Source organism: Endocarpon pusillum, assembly GCF_000464535.1.
Source record: "Endocarpon pusillum Z07020 unplaced genomic scaffold C698727, whole genome shotgun sequence".
Classification (NCBI taxonomy): Eukaryota; Fungi; Ascomycota; class Eurotiomycetes; order Verrucariales; family Verrucariaceae; genus Endocarpon; species Endocarpon pusillum.
Genome location: NW_006913508.1, coordinates 256,944 through 269,621, shown reverse-complemented (window position 1 = coordinate 269,621; position 12,678 = coordinate 256,944). Strand labels below are relative to the sequence as shown.

General features: G+C 49.3%; 3 protein-coding genes across 3 annotated transcripts; 1 reads left to right on the top strand and 2 right to left on the bottom strand.

The window, feature by feature from the left end:
- Positions 1–1,472: 1,472 nt before the first annotated feature.
- Positions 1,473–3,122, bottom strand: EPUS_02287 (uncharacterized protein; the record flags this gene model as incomplete). The annotated part of the gene is made up of 1 exon (XM_007787770.1): positions 1,473–3,122. One exon carries the CDS (start codon positions 3,120–3,122, stop codon positions 1,473–1,475), a length of 1,650 nt encoding a protein of 549 aa, XP_007785960.1.
- Positions 3,123–5,824: 2,702 nt separating this feature from the next.
- On the top strand, positions 5,825–9,057 carry EPUS_02286 (uncharacterized protein; the record flags this gene model as incomplete). Its single annotated transcript, XM_007787769.1, has 2 exons — positions 5,825–6,524; positions 6,617–9,057. The coding sequence occupies 2 exons, from the start codon at positions 5,825–5,827 to the stop codon at positions 9,055–9,057; spliced, it is 3,141 nt and encodes a 1,046-aa protein (XP_007785959.1).
- A 2,003-nt stretch (positions 9,058–11,060) lies between these two features.
- Positions 11,061–12,657, bottom strand: EPUS_02285 (uncharacterized protein; the record flags this gene model as incomplete). Its single annotated transcript, XM_007787768.1, has 3 exons — positions 11,061–12,128; positions 12,187–12,367; positions 12,425–12,657. 3 exons carry the CDS (start codon positions 12,655–12,657, stop codon positions 11,061–11,063), a joined length of 1,482 nt encoding a protein of 493 aa, XP_007785958.1.
- Positions 12,658–12,678: the final 21 nt, after the last annotated feature.

The following is a 12,678-nucleotide window of genomic DNA, read 5'->3' as shown; positions in this document are numbered from 1 at the left end:
GTCCAAGTCGTCCGAGTTCGGGCATTGAAGCATTTCCCGAAGAGGAGCAAGCAACCAACGTTCATCGGCAGACAGACAAAAGCAGCCTTGCTTCAGGGAATCTCACATCCTCATTCAAGCACTCTTCACAATTCGCATCCATAGCATGCGTTCGCCGGACTGAAGGTATTTCGCGATACATTCCGCTCTACCCTTCTGCCGGGTCACAGCCGCTCTTCACCACCGCACGTTCGTCTGAAGACAAGAGCCACTGTCTCATAACGCGTACACGTTCTGAGCGGACAGAGTCATTGAGGTACATGCAGAAGTTTCAATCAAAATGCAGTCTTGAACCCTAGGGGGATAGTCTGAAGGTCGGAATATGACTGAGATTGAGGATGCCGAAGTACAGGCGGCAGTGGCAGAGGAGGTCTTTCTGGCGAGTGTGAGGCGAGCTTGAAATGCGGATGTGGTGAAAGCGTCATGGTGGATCTTGTATGCCTTGGACGGCGATGTTAGAGTGGATGGGAGAAGGGTATGGATAAGGTAAGTTGGCATCAGTGCAAGGAAGTTATGTGAAACCATGATCGTTTCTTGGGAATATTTGGTTTGAAAACGAGAGCGAAGGGACTCTGCTGCGCTGTCTATATGTCTTCGACTCTGACGCCAACAATGCAGTAACACATGCCAGGGTTTTTTATATATATGTTCAAAAACACCACATGCAATACTACTAAGCCTGCTTCGAATAGACGAGTCGTAGGCTTAGTGCTCTGGGTATGCCTCCCTACCATGCAGCTATATCAACGTAGCTTGCATGGGGCAACGTAATGATACGCGAATTTTAAGCCACACAAAAGCGTATAGCCCGACGGTAGTGCATGGCAGACGGATACAGCTCTGCAAAAATACTCCCGCTGGAGGTCGTATACTTCCCTGGTAGCAGTACTTACTTAGCTTTGGTAGGTCTTCTCTCCCTGCCAGATGAAAACAGTATCCTTCAGCAAGTCAAAAGGTAGCAAGCAATCGAACCGTACGAGGAACTAAATACGCAAGACATTGTCAATGGCGTCAAAGTCCTCGGAACGCCTTATCCCAGTAGCAGAAGATTGAAAGAGACCAAGTACTATGGTGATTTGAAGGTGAGAATATCTAATGGCACGTAGACATTATCTTTTAAATTCGCGGTCATGTAATAACTATCGGGAATATGGTGCAGTAGTTAGCATTTCTGATTGTGGTTTATAGCATTAGCCCTCAGGAGACCTGGGTGCAAATCCCAGTATTCCCAATTTTCTTCTTTTTTGGACATCCATTCGGTAGAGAATGATCGACCCACATGTTCTCTTTAGTGTGATACTGGTCCCTGTACTGGTAGGAAGGGCTCGAAAATCAAAGACGAGCAAACAGGTGAGACAACCCAACATGGCAAGGACAAAGAAACACACCAAAAGTGACACGTGAGTACAAGAAAATTCGTTGAAAGCTTTAACTTATCTTTTCTTGTACACGCAAGGCTTGAGTACTCTTGACTCTTCCTTGGGAGAGAGGTATCCCTCATCATCAATGCTTTGGTCAATGAATTTCTTGCGACCAGTCATCCACCCGGCTGACTTTTCATATTCATGGCCGTTCCACTTTGAACCTTGATGTTTACCAGCAACTGGTATGCCAGTCTTGGTGAAGATCATACTAACGAACATCTTGTTGTGCTTGTTCACAGAGTCAGGCTGCAGAACAAAGCCACGACGCTGCACAACATCCCTGAAGGCAGTGATATCTGTCTCATCTATCGTCGCGTGGTCGTCGTCCTCTAAGAGGTCATCTGCATCGTCTTCTGCAAGACCTGCACGTCTTTCCTGTTGTGCTCTCGGCTTTTGAAGCTTTCGCTTCTTGCCAACACTGTTCTCCACAACCCTGTCCTTGGTAATACGTCCAAATCTAGACTTGACCTCAGCAACCCAAAGTTCGCCTTTGCCATCACCTCTGAGCACCCTCCAGGCCTCTTCGATAAAGCTTATCCAGTTGGTGCCCATCAAGCTCAGACAAAATACTGCTACATCTGCCTCACCATCTCGAAGAGGGAGATCGGCAATATCGGCCTTAGTAACAGTGGAATTCGGTGCATGTAAATCGAAATTATGAAACCTGAGGCCCAAAGCTTTTGAGGTCGACCGAAATGCCCGAGCCAAGGAAGCATCGCCACAACCAAGATCTGCAATCGTGCAGCTACCAGTCTTTCTCCGTGGAAGAGGCAGCACCTTCACGGTAGAGGGCTGGCTTTGCATCCTAAAATCAACCTTTGCTCGAGAGTCGATGTCACCAATGTAGCCATCGACAGGATTCTGTGGCCACGAGCTTCTTACCTGCTGAGCGAAGCCTGCGTGATATTCGGCAAAGAGATCAGGCGATGCTGTGAATAAATCAAGCGAGGCACTAGAAGGCGACGTATATAGGGTTTCATTGAGGTGACGAAAACGAGCCGAGGTAAGTTTAACACGCATTCTTGCCTGCAAAGGTGTCATCATCATTGAGGTTGGTGACGGCAGTTCTTCGAGCTTCTGCAATGACTTCCGGACCTTTCTGTTCTGCGACGTCGATTGGGAGTTCAATGTGGCTTTGCCTTGCCCTGGTTGCTGAGAGAGATAGGCGCTGTCACCCGTACCACGCTTCTCTAGGAGCTTGTCGACACGTTCATCCGAGATTGAAATCTTCCTTTTTCCATTCTTGCATTTCAGTCCTGATTTCTGCTCGACGGGCTTCTTCAAGTCATCTTTGAAGTCTAGACCGTCCTCAGCATGTATATCGCTACCACTTTCATTGTGCACTTCCAGCACTGTATGATCTGCATGTGTCAAAGTGGAGCCGGGTTGTATTTTTTGCTTCTTTCTTTTCCTGCTTTTTGCAGGTTTCTGCTCCACCCCTGAGCCTTCACCAAACTCTTTTTTCCATAGCCTGTGGAGATCTTCACTTGTGAGATATGATTTGGACGGGCTCCCATTCTCATTTCGTCTTCGCTTCTTGGACTTCAACCTTGAGGTAGGGAGAGCAGGTTCCGTAGCCGAAGCTTTAGAGGCAATAACAGTCGGTCTTAGAGACACCAGCGGCTCCGCAGAAACTGCCCAACCAGGAACGGCGAACATGGTGGGCCTTTGAGTATCAACAGTTCATGAGAAAGTCTTGAGGAGTGCGCAATTTCTGCTGTGCTCTAACTACGTAGGTGCTAGCGTAACTAACATTCCGAAGTTCTGCCGGAAGCCCCTTTCTGCGTTGTCTGCAAGCGAGCAGCCATTAATGCCCTGAAATGCTCCTGACTACACTCCCCCTTACCTGTACACAGGCAGAAGTACGTAGTATTGTTTACGGGTAGTATTAGACATGCCAGACTTGGCTAAAGCTGTATGATATCAGGCACTAGACCGACTGACACGACATCATGCATTCGCTTACGTGCACACGTGCACACCGCATTCCTGCGGCTCAAACATGCAACCACGTTCTTTCCAAACTTGACAAGGATATCAAGCCGAATCATCCCCAATATCTCACCGGTTTACATGCATCAGATATTAGATTGATTGCCAACGACATCAACGATGCATGACTAGGACCTCCTTTTAGACCCCCATGACGGTTAGCTTCGCCTGAACACCTCGGCATTGACCGCATGATTGAGCTCATGTTGGTTGTCGGTTGCTCAGTAGAAAGGGCCAGCCCGATGACTGCAGCATGCCTAAGATACCCTTGCATTGACCTGCCTGCTTGGGGTTTGGTGTGCGGCCGGTCTAGATGCTAGTCAGCAAGACCTCTTAATAGCTCTCAATTGGCACTTGCAGATATCATTATGACCTCCTGTCCAGGCCAAATATAGCCAGCCAGATGACTACTCCGCGACCCGGGGTAGACTCACGCCTTCAAGTCGTTACTACGTATTGACTTGACACTCACATGGCTCAGGAACAGGGACTACTTGATGGTAACCCCTAGGCACAGCATTATTAGGAGATCCAGCCTTTTGGAAGGCCTTGTCGTATTCGTACAGCTTGTACGTACTTACGTACACATTTGGACCCAGCTTGCTGTGACGCCTAATTAATATACTGCATCTCTAAGTTCAACCTTCTACTATTGGTGGGTTACTATTTCTGGACTCTCGTGGCTACTAGCTTAGCTTGCATAAGCCGGGTTCTTCCAAGATGTGCAGGCCGCAGCCTGCAGGAGCCAAACTTTACTTGGGAGCTTTGATCCCGACGATCTGCAGTAGCACTCTTTTGTACCTTGTCCCCTATTGACATGAGGTCAATTCCTTCAACTACTCCAGTAAGCTTTCAACATACAAGGCTCCAATCACAAAGCCAAGGCAGTCCTGTATATAGCAACCTGATTGCAAGGCATTATTTGCGTGCACCCAAGATAGCGCACTGCTACTTCCTTCCGGATTGCAGCAGACGCAGACTGCATTATCTCCAGACATCATGGAATTGATAATGAGTGTGCTTCGAGGACACCAACAACGCATCACTGATTCACTATGCCTTGCGAGACGTGGATCGACGACCCCTCTTATCTCTCTGTCCTAACCTGCTTAAATTTAACTACTTGAGTTAACTTAGGCTCGATTCTGTCTGGTCTGTCCTAAAATCTAACTACATCGTCCGTGCGCGTGTGCATACCACCCCCGCCGTCAATCTCATAAACCCTTTTACTTCTCCGTTCAGTTGTCTGACACCTCTATCATTTTAACTATAATTGGTTACTAGACGTCTTCATCAATGCTCACAACAAGGATGCGATGGGGGCTGTTCTCTTAAAGCTCCCGTCTTTACCTACATCGCCTCCCTTTATTGGCTGTCCATATTCTCGCGTTCCACGACGCATCGTGTGCAAGAATCATTTGGGCTCTTGCTCTACCTCCTTGGAGGTGCACAAGCCACGAGGTGGTCTAATTGTCTCGATTCGATGTTGATCACCGCATGTACTGGGGTTTCTGTGCCAAGCTCGAATGACCCCAGACTTCATGTAAATGCGAGGGATACACCTACCACGAACATCTGTCATCTCGTCAATAACGGCTTCTATTCCTGGCGATTCCCCTATCCGTCGAGATATCATTGTCCCTCCAAAATTGCTGGGCCCCGGTTGTGCTATCATGACAATGCGTACTAGAGCTATTCATAGCATCTCATTTCGAAATTTGTACCAAGTTTGGTCTCGCCGATACTGGTTTACTGTCCAAGCAGACTTTTGATGACCAAGGTTGCTCCAACAAAGCTCCTCTTCGGTTGCGCGAGTACGCCTTGCTGCCGGCCCGCCCCTTTCCAACACCAGGCGAATCGGTCGGACATTTTGCAGACAAGAGAGCCGTTGAGAAAGTGTAAAAGCTGCCACACCTGGCCCACTGTCGTCCAGCACGAACACGTCTCTTCTAGCTTTCTTTATTTCAGCCACAGAGCATATGGGCGTTAGATCATAGCAACTGTCCAGGTCTTGTCCAGAAGCTGTATACACTACCTTGCCTTTCGATAAATATCTTGTCACGATGACTCAATCACCACCTCGTCAGCACGAAGAAGACTCCAACAGATCGAGATTTGAAGACACACATCCCAATGCCCAACACGCTTCCCAGGCTACACAAAGAGGTCCGCGAAAGCGTACCAAAACTGGGTGTCTGACCTGCAGGAAGAGACGGATCAAGTGTGGAGAGGAAAAGTACTTCGCTCGATGAGCCATCTGATTTCAGCTAACCATATGCCACAGACCAATATGTTCCAACTGTACCAAATCAAAGAGATATTGTGAAGGCTACCACCCACGCATAGTCTTCAGACAGACTTCGTCTGCGATGGGGCACACGAATGATACTTTCAATGGCAGACCTTCACTTCTGTCACAAATTACTTCCTTTGACGAGTATTCTTCATCCTGCCCGCCGCTTCCTCCCGGTGCGTCGAGCCAGAGTCTACGCCCAATCGCACCAATACCACTGCAGATACAGCAGCAGGAGTATTATGCACCGAGGAATTCCTCTTACGCCCCCTCCGGTAGTCCTTTCACAGCTTCTCAGGCAAGCGAGAGTCTCCTCGCAGGTCCTTCCACTGCTCCTGTACATGCAAGCAACCCAGGCCCATCGCAACCGGGCTCGTACTGGGTCTATGCAGATGGTAGGGGTCATCTTCCATATGGACTTGCACAGCGCCATGGTTCTATTTCAGGGCCAGATCCTGGATACCAGCGCTGGACTAGCGCTCTTACCGCTGAACAGATGCGGAACGCATCTCCTCTAATACGGTCAAATACTCTAGCATCATTCGATCCAGCATCATCGGCCTTAAATTATCAAGTGCACGGTGAAAACTTGCCTCCTGTGGGACTGCCGAACCACGCACCTGCATCTCAATTCAATGTCACCACAGGAGGTGTTACTCCGCTTACACCCACGCAGATCGCCGCCTTCGAGGGTCAACCACTTCCTCCCGACCATCCCTACTACTCAGAGGTGAGAGCACACATCCATGACACCACATCGGGAACAGCTTCACAGGGTAAGTCAACGTCTCTATCCTTAAAGTCAAAGACTTTCATTTTAGTCGTGGTCGTTGACTCATATCAAGCAACCTTGCTGACCGAAAGTCAGAACATGATCCCACGAGATATAGTGTTCAGGGATTTATTCAGCGTCCCTCTTTCAACTTGAGCATACCCACGATCATTCAGTCGCCAGCACCTGTATCTGCTTCCCAGGCTAACTTCGAAGAGGAAGAAGATGAAGACGACCCATGGGATGTAGAGATGGAACATGAAGAGAGCAGCGTTCAACCATCAGAGCAGTCCAAGCAGGACCTAAGCAAAATGCTTGTCATGCATGCATCGCGTGACGAGCGGCGAGGTACAAGAAGTTTTACCACATTCTTGAATGACAAAAACGTCTTAGCTTCCTATAGACCTTCCCATTCTGCTTTACCCCAAGCGGACGAAAAAGCTGCTCGTATATTCTGTCATTTCGTTTCGTCTACAGGTCCTAGTATCACGATTTTTGAGCGTTCTTCCTCTCAGTTACCTTTGCCCGCCGGCCTCGCAGCAATATCTGGATCCCGACAGCCTCTATGGACCTACACTTTGCCTAGCCTTGCCCTGGATCATCCACCGCTCATGCATGCCATGCTAGCTTTGGCAGCATTACATATCTCGAAGTTGCAGCAAACTTCCCCTGGGCCGTCTATAAAGCATTTCACCTATGCTCTGCGCCGACTCGGGCGTCTTATCGGGCTCCCCAAGCGGCGCAACGAAGTTACAACCCTAGCTGCCAATCTTCTACTCGGTTTCTATGAAGTGATGAGTGCAGAGACCTCAAAATGGAATATTCACTTGTCCGGAGCACGAGTCTTGGCAATGGAGATTGACTTCGCCGGAAAGACACGCAAGATCAGAGCATTACGGGCGCAGGCCAAATGCCGACTTGCACAGCTAGACCTGGAGAACCGGCCAGATTACATTCAATATAGTGGAATACCAGAGAGTCTACTTTCAGACAGGGATTGGGAAATTGATGAAGGTCTCATCAGCACTTTCACAGGGTATGAAGTAAAGTATGATTATCAATATCAGACGAATATCAGTCAGCCAACGCACGAGAATTCGGACTTTACCGCTAAAGACGTAGAGCTTTACAAAATGCAGGCCGATCTTTACTGGTGGTACTGCAAACAGGATATATTTCAAAGCATGCTCAGTGGGAACAGATTGTTGATGCGGTACGACCATTGGGTATTCTGCCCACCTCGAGGACAGCTGGGTCAGCTCGATCTTATCTACGCTACTATGGACCATTTGTGCCTTGTGTTGGCGAGACTCGCAGACTTTGGGGGCAAAGACCAGGTACGGAAGCGAAGGTCAATGGCAGCGCAGAATTCTCAAAAAGCACAGCCGAGCGCTGACACAAAGACACCCCCTGGACCCCCCTCAGCTGGCCAGGGGCCACCGGTGGGATACATGCCAACACCTGAAAACCCCCTGCCAATGCACTCCGCTTGGGCAACACTTTCGGCAAACCTCAACGACGCAGCCTTCACCTCACCTACGTTCGCCCCATCCCCTCCACAAACCACCGAAACCGAAAACCTGGAAGCTGAGACCCTCGCAGCCCTGGCAGAGCATACTGCCATATTTCACGCCCTCGACCTGTTCGAGACCTCCCTACCACCTGAGTATCAGCCTCTCCCCCCAGACGTTGCCCCACCCATCAGCACCCCGTTTGGCCCTGCGCTGCAATATCGCACCCACACCATCGCCTGCATCTGGGCCTTGTACTATGCCGGCCGCATTCTACTTCACCGCTTGCATCCTCACATGCCCCCAGCAGCCATGATCGCGGCTCAAGTCGTCGCCGCGCAGACAACGTCCTATGCCCAGCGAATCGGCAAGATCTGCGCGGGGCTCTACTACCCGCAAGAATACAACCTTCAGACTGGATCTCTCAATCCTAGTCTCGGAGGCGCCTTGATCGAGAGCACTTTTTCACTCTTCTTCGCTGCTATACAATTCCAAGACCCTGCGCAACGAGGCTGGACGATCAACAAGCTGAAGGAGATTGCAAGGTTGAGCGGATGGCAGACCGCTGCTGCCGTCGCGGCTGGGTGTGAATATTCGTGGGAAGCTATGGGTAAAGCTGGGAGGGGCCCACCATACAGACCAACAATGGATTGGAGGAGTAAGGATGACAGAGTAGGGGATAAAGTGTTGAAGAATCAGGCCAAGGCGGCTGCGGCGCAGCAGAAAGAGAAGAACAGAGAGGCCCAAGAAGCGGAGGAAGCGGAGAGGGCGGGGAGGGAGAGAGAGGAACAATACTTCGTTGCTGCGGGTAAGGATGGGCCGCCGCGTAGGAGCAGGAGCAGTAAGTCGAATCAGGGGGGTAGTGGGGAGCCGAGCAAGGTAGGAGAAGAGGAAGATGAGCCGGCGGCTATCACCCATGATCGGAAGACGATTGGCACGAATCCCTATGCGAGGACACATTGGGCTTTGGGCTTGCTGGCGCTGGATGAAGATATTGCTAAGATTGACTTGGGCAAAAAGGGGTAAGCCATGCTGTGATGCTGATGCGTTTGATTTCGCGAATCATTGGGGAGGTTGAGGGAGATGTGGCTGTTTTTGGGTCATGGGCAATTTTGTAACACTAACTAGTTAATACGTAAAGTCAAGAAGAGGTGGGTACCCTGAGGTCAAGGTTCTTTTCCTATTGGTTACTCAGCTCAATAATAGCAAAAAAAAGATGTGGTCTCAGCTACAGCATGTAGTGATACAGCACACTCCCATCTTCTGTTGAATCACCCGCTTTCACTGCAGCCGCCCCTCGCTCGGTCTTCGATGATCCTTTCCTTATAGAATTGAGATCAGTAGGATCACCTCCTGGAGATTTCCAAGCTCTCTACTAATGAGCCACGAGTGAGCGGATGAGGGCTACGAGAAACAGGGAGATAAAGCAGGAATATGTAAAGGAGATCCACAGTAGAGGACATCTTGCCGGTACCAAATGGATTGGTGGGGGGGGAGAGAGAGAAAGCGTGTAGCAGATCCACGGTACTAAAAGGCCCGTCACTCAAAAGAGCATACTGCCTTTTGAAAAGGGGAATAAGGGTGCAGGTGCCATGTAACTCGGGTTGAAGATCCCCCACAGAATGTACGTGATGCGGTCAGAAAGAAAGATTGCGAGAGGAGAAAGTAGTGAATGGAGGGTTGGCCCCCACCCTAAATTTGGAAGCTCATAAACCCGAACATTTAGGGGCATCGCCCCGCGAAGGCGACAACTGGTACCAAGAGCATATTGATACTGTCCCGTGACAAGGACCCACGAATAATGAACCCCTTTCGTCCCGAGACCCCACTTTATACACAGTCAATATCAAATTGCTTTTGATGCCGCCAATCGCTAGGCTCTGTTTGGCAGCGCGTAGGTGTCCCGCATTTTGCAACAACGGATCCTAGCCACATAGCATCATTGAACATTTACGTAGTATCATTAACTACGGAGACGTGCCCCCAAAGCACTTAAAATACGCCGCGGCCAAGGATAGATGTGTCAAGAGGTACAGTCTTGGCAACTTACGTCATTTGACACCTCCTTCCCCATAAGCTTTAGTTCTGCTGACGCCTTAAGCAGTGGGGCTTTGGATGACTCTTGGCCCCCAGCTGTCTGATTTTGGGGTCAATGTGCCCTAGAATAGTGGTTGCTTAGGGGGTGACACTTCGTATGACGTTTTAGGCTGGCTATACTATGTAGGTTTCAGCCCCTGGAATGTTTGGAATGACACTACAAGAATCAGTGTCAAGACAAATTTATCTCTTTATCTTGGCAGACTATCTCTTAGCCTACTCTACTAATTTTGGGGCACGACTCCGTAATAAATGTCAGTTATCAATTCTAGCTTCAGAAAGCATCCTATGTGAGATGCCAACCTGTCCCGTCTTGATCGGAGGACTTATCAAAAGAAATGCTCTTGCGGATTGAGTCCCTGAGCCGCCATACATCCCAGCAAGATCCCACATGCCGTGTTTGCAGAAGACGTGGCAAAACTTTCGTGTAACAAAAACTCGAATGTTGTGCTCCTTCATATCTGTATGTGAGTGTATGTGTGTGACGTGTTTCAAGTCCGAAAGAGGTGATGACTAAGCCTACCAATCAGCAGCTAGGGTTCTCACAAACCAACATCCAGGTGGAATCGTTTCCTAACATAGAGTTTCTGTCAACGTCTCAGACTATGTAGATGATGGCCCGAGTAGAGCCGATTCGCCTCCATATCTAGTAGCAATTCTACTTGGAGAACTCTTTCATGCTGAACGAATTTGTGACAAGGGGGTCCAGAATCGATAATCAACACGATATCTCAGGAAAGGGCCAGGCTGGAAATAGACTGCAACTAGGCAGTCAGCGGTTGTTCTTCCTGACAGTCACTATGTTGCCCGTTAAAGCCTGACCAGAACAAGCAGTGAAGCCATTAAAGACCTGTGCGGCGTCAAAGAGTATTAAGAATATTTCATACATTGTTATCCTTCAGCGGAACCTCAAGAGCCAAGGATGGAACGCGTTACACGGCACTCCCCTCTCCCCAGCCTGGAAATCCTCTGTTGTCTAAACTAAATATCCAAAGTGCCATTCTGTGCCTCACGAATAAGCCGAGCAGGCCAAACGCTGTTTGCATGGATAGCAGGCCAAGTGCCAGTTTATCCTCCCGCATAGGCCCAAACCAAACCAGCCACAGGTTCAATATGGTGAAATTGGTTGAAGATCGAATGTTGTTCGTCTCTGGATCAATCTGTATCTCTAACAAATGCATCTTGGCCAGCGCGGTCAACGTCATCGTCTGAAAGTTCGAAGGGGGTCTTTCAGCCGGATATTCGGTGACACTCGGCTCAAGCAGATTGGTACGAGCGTTGTATTTCGGCAACCGATGCCGTGGACAAGGAATGAGTTTGAAGAGCTGTGGCGATGAGTAAAGGAAATTGATGATTTGTGGAATAAGAAGCAGAAGTAGCGTTTTGCTGAAGTGACCGAGAATGCCCACAACTGCAAATACCATTCCAGCAAAGTAGCAGTAGGTGTCCCCAACGAAGACGCGAGCTGGATAGCGGTTATGTGTGTATAGAGCTATGCTGACACCAAGGAAGGGAAGAAGCAGGTAGAGTGTAAACAGATGAGAATCCGTTGCTGGGTGAGGATATTCCCGTGGAGGCGGAGAGGAGCCGAGAATCGGGTTGCCTGGGAAGGGAATCAAGTACAACGAAGAGTTGAGCATCAGCAAGACGGCGACCACAATTGATTGGCCGACCTCAATCCCGTTGATGCCCGCCAGAATGTTAATGCTGTTAGGTGCGAAAATAGACAGTGCCGCCATATAGACATAGTACAAAGGACCTAGATGAATCAGGCCAGACTCCGAATTGGTAATAGACGTGTTTGGTATGTAGGGAAGAAGAAACCTCGGAATGACGATCGAGGTGACCCCAAAGTCAACGTAGTATACAAGAAGTAGGGGTAAGGAAGCGAGCGCAGGGATAAGCACTTTATGGCGCCAACGCAGGTCGAGAATATCGTCCGTAATCCCTAGTAGGGTTGTCGTATGCAGGGTCAGGAGAGCCGACAAGTATGCTGAAAGCTGGGAGAAGATGAGTCTTGAATCATTGCAGGATCGTTTTGAGTGGTGACTTGCGTACCTTCGAATGTGGGAACCGATGTAAGAAGCGGCCTGTTTCCACTTCTGCAGCTTGCACGACAACATCACGATTGCCACCACCTGAGGTCGCAGCCACTATATCCTTGTAGAAAGGAAAGGGAATGAAGGCTATGAGGATAAGCAGGTATATCGAAGCTGCAACGGCTCCCATAGTCTCAGGACTGTGTTTACGCAGTCAGTGGAGTTGAAATGGAGCAATGGATGCTACACAACAGTACATTTCCTTCTTGATTGCCTTGCTCATGTCCTTGCCTTTGAGACCAGCACCGATGAAGGTGGGGCCCAGCCATCGTATCAGAGCATATGTTACAGAATATGCCAGACCCGAAAAAGCCAGAGATACAATGAGAGGCGCTCCATCACCTTGGAACGTGTTGACAAAGATGCCCAAACATGTAGAGCTCAGGGCAAGAAGGCTCCATGCCTCTGACCTTGACAGCGCTGCTGTCATCGCAGACCGAGCTGTAATGGC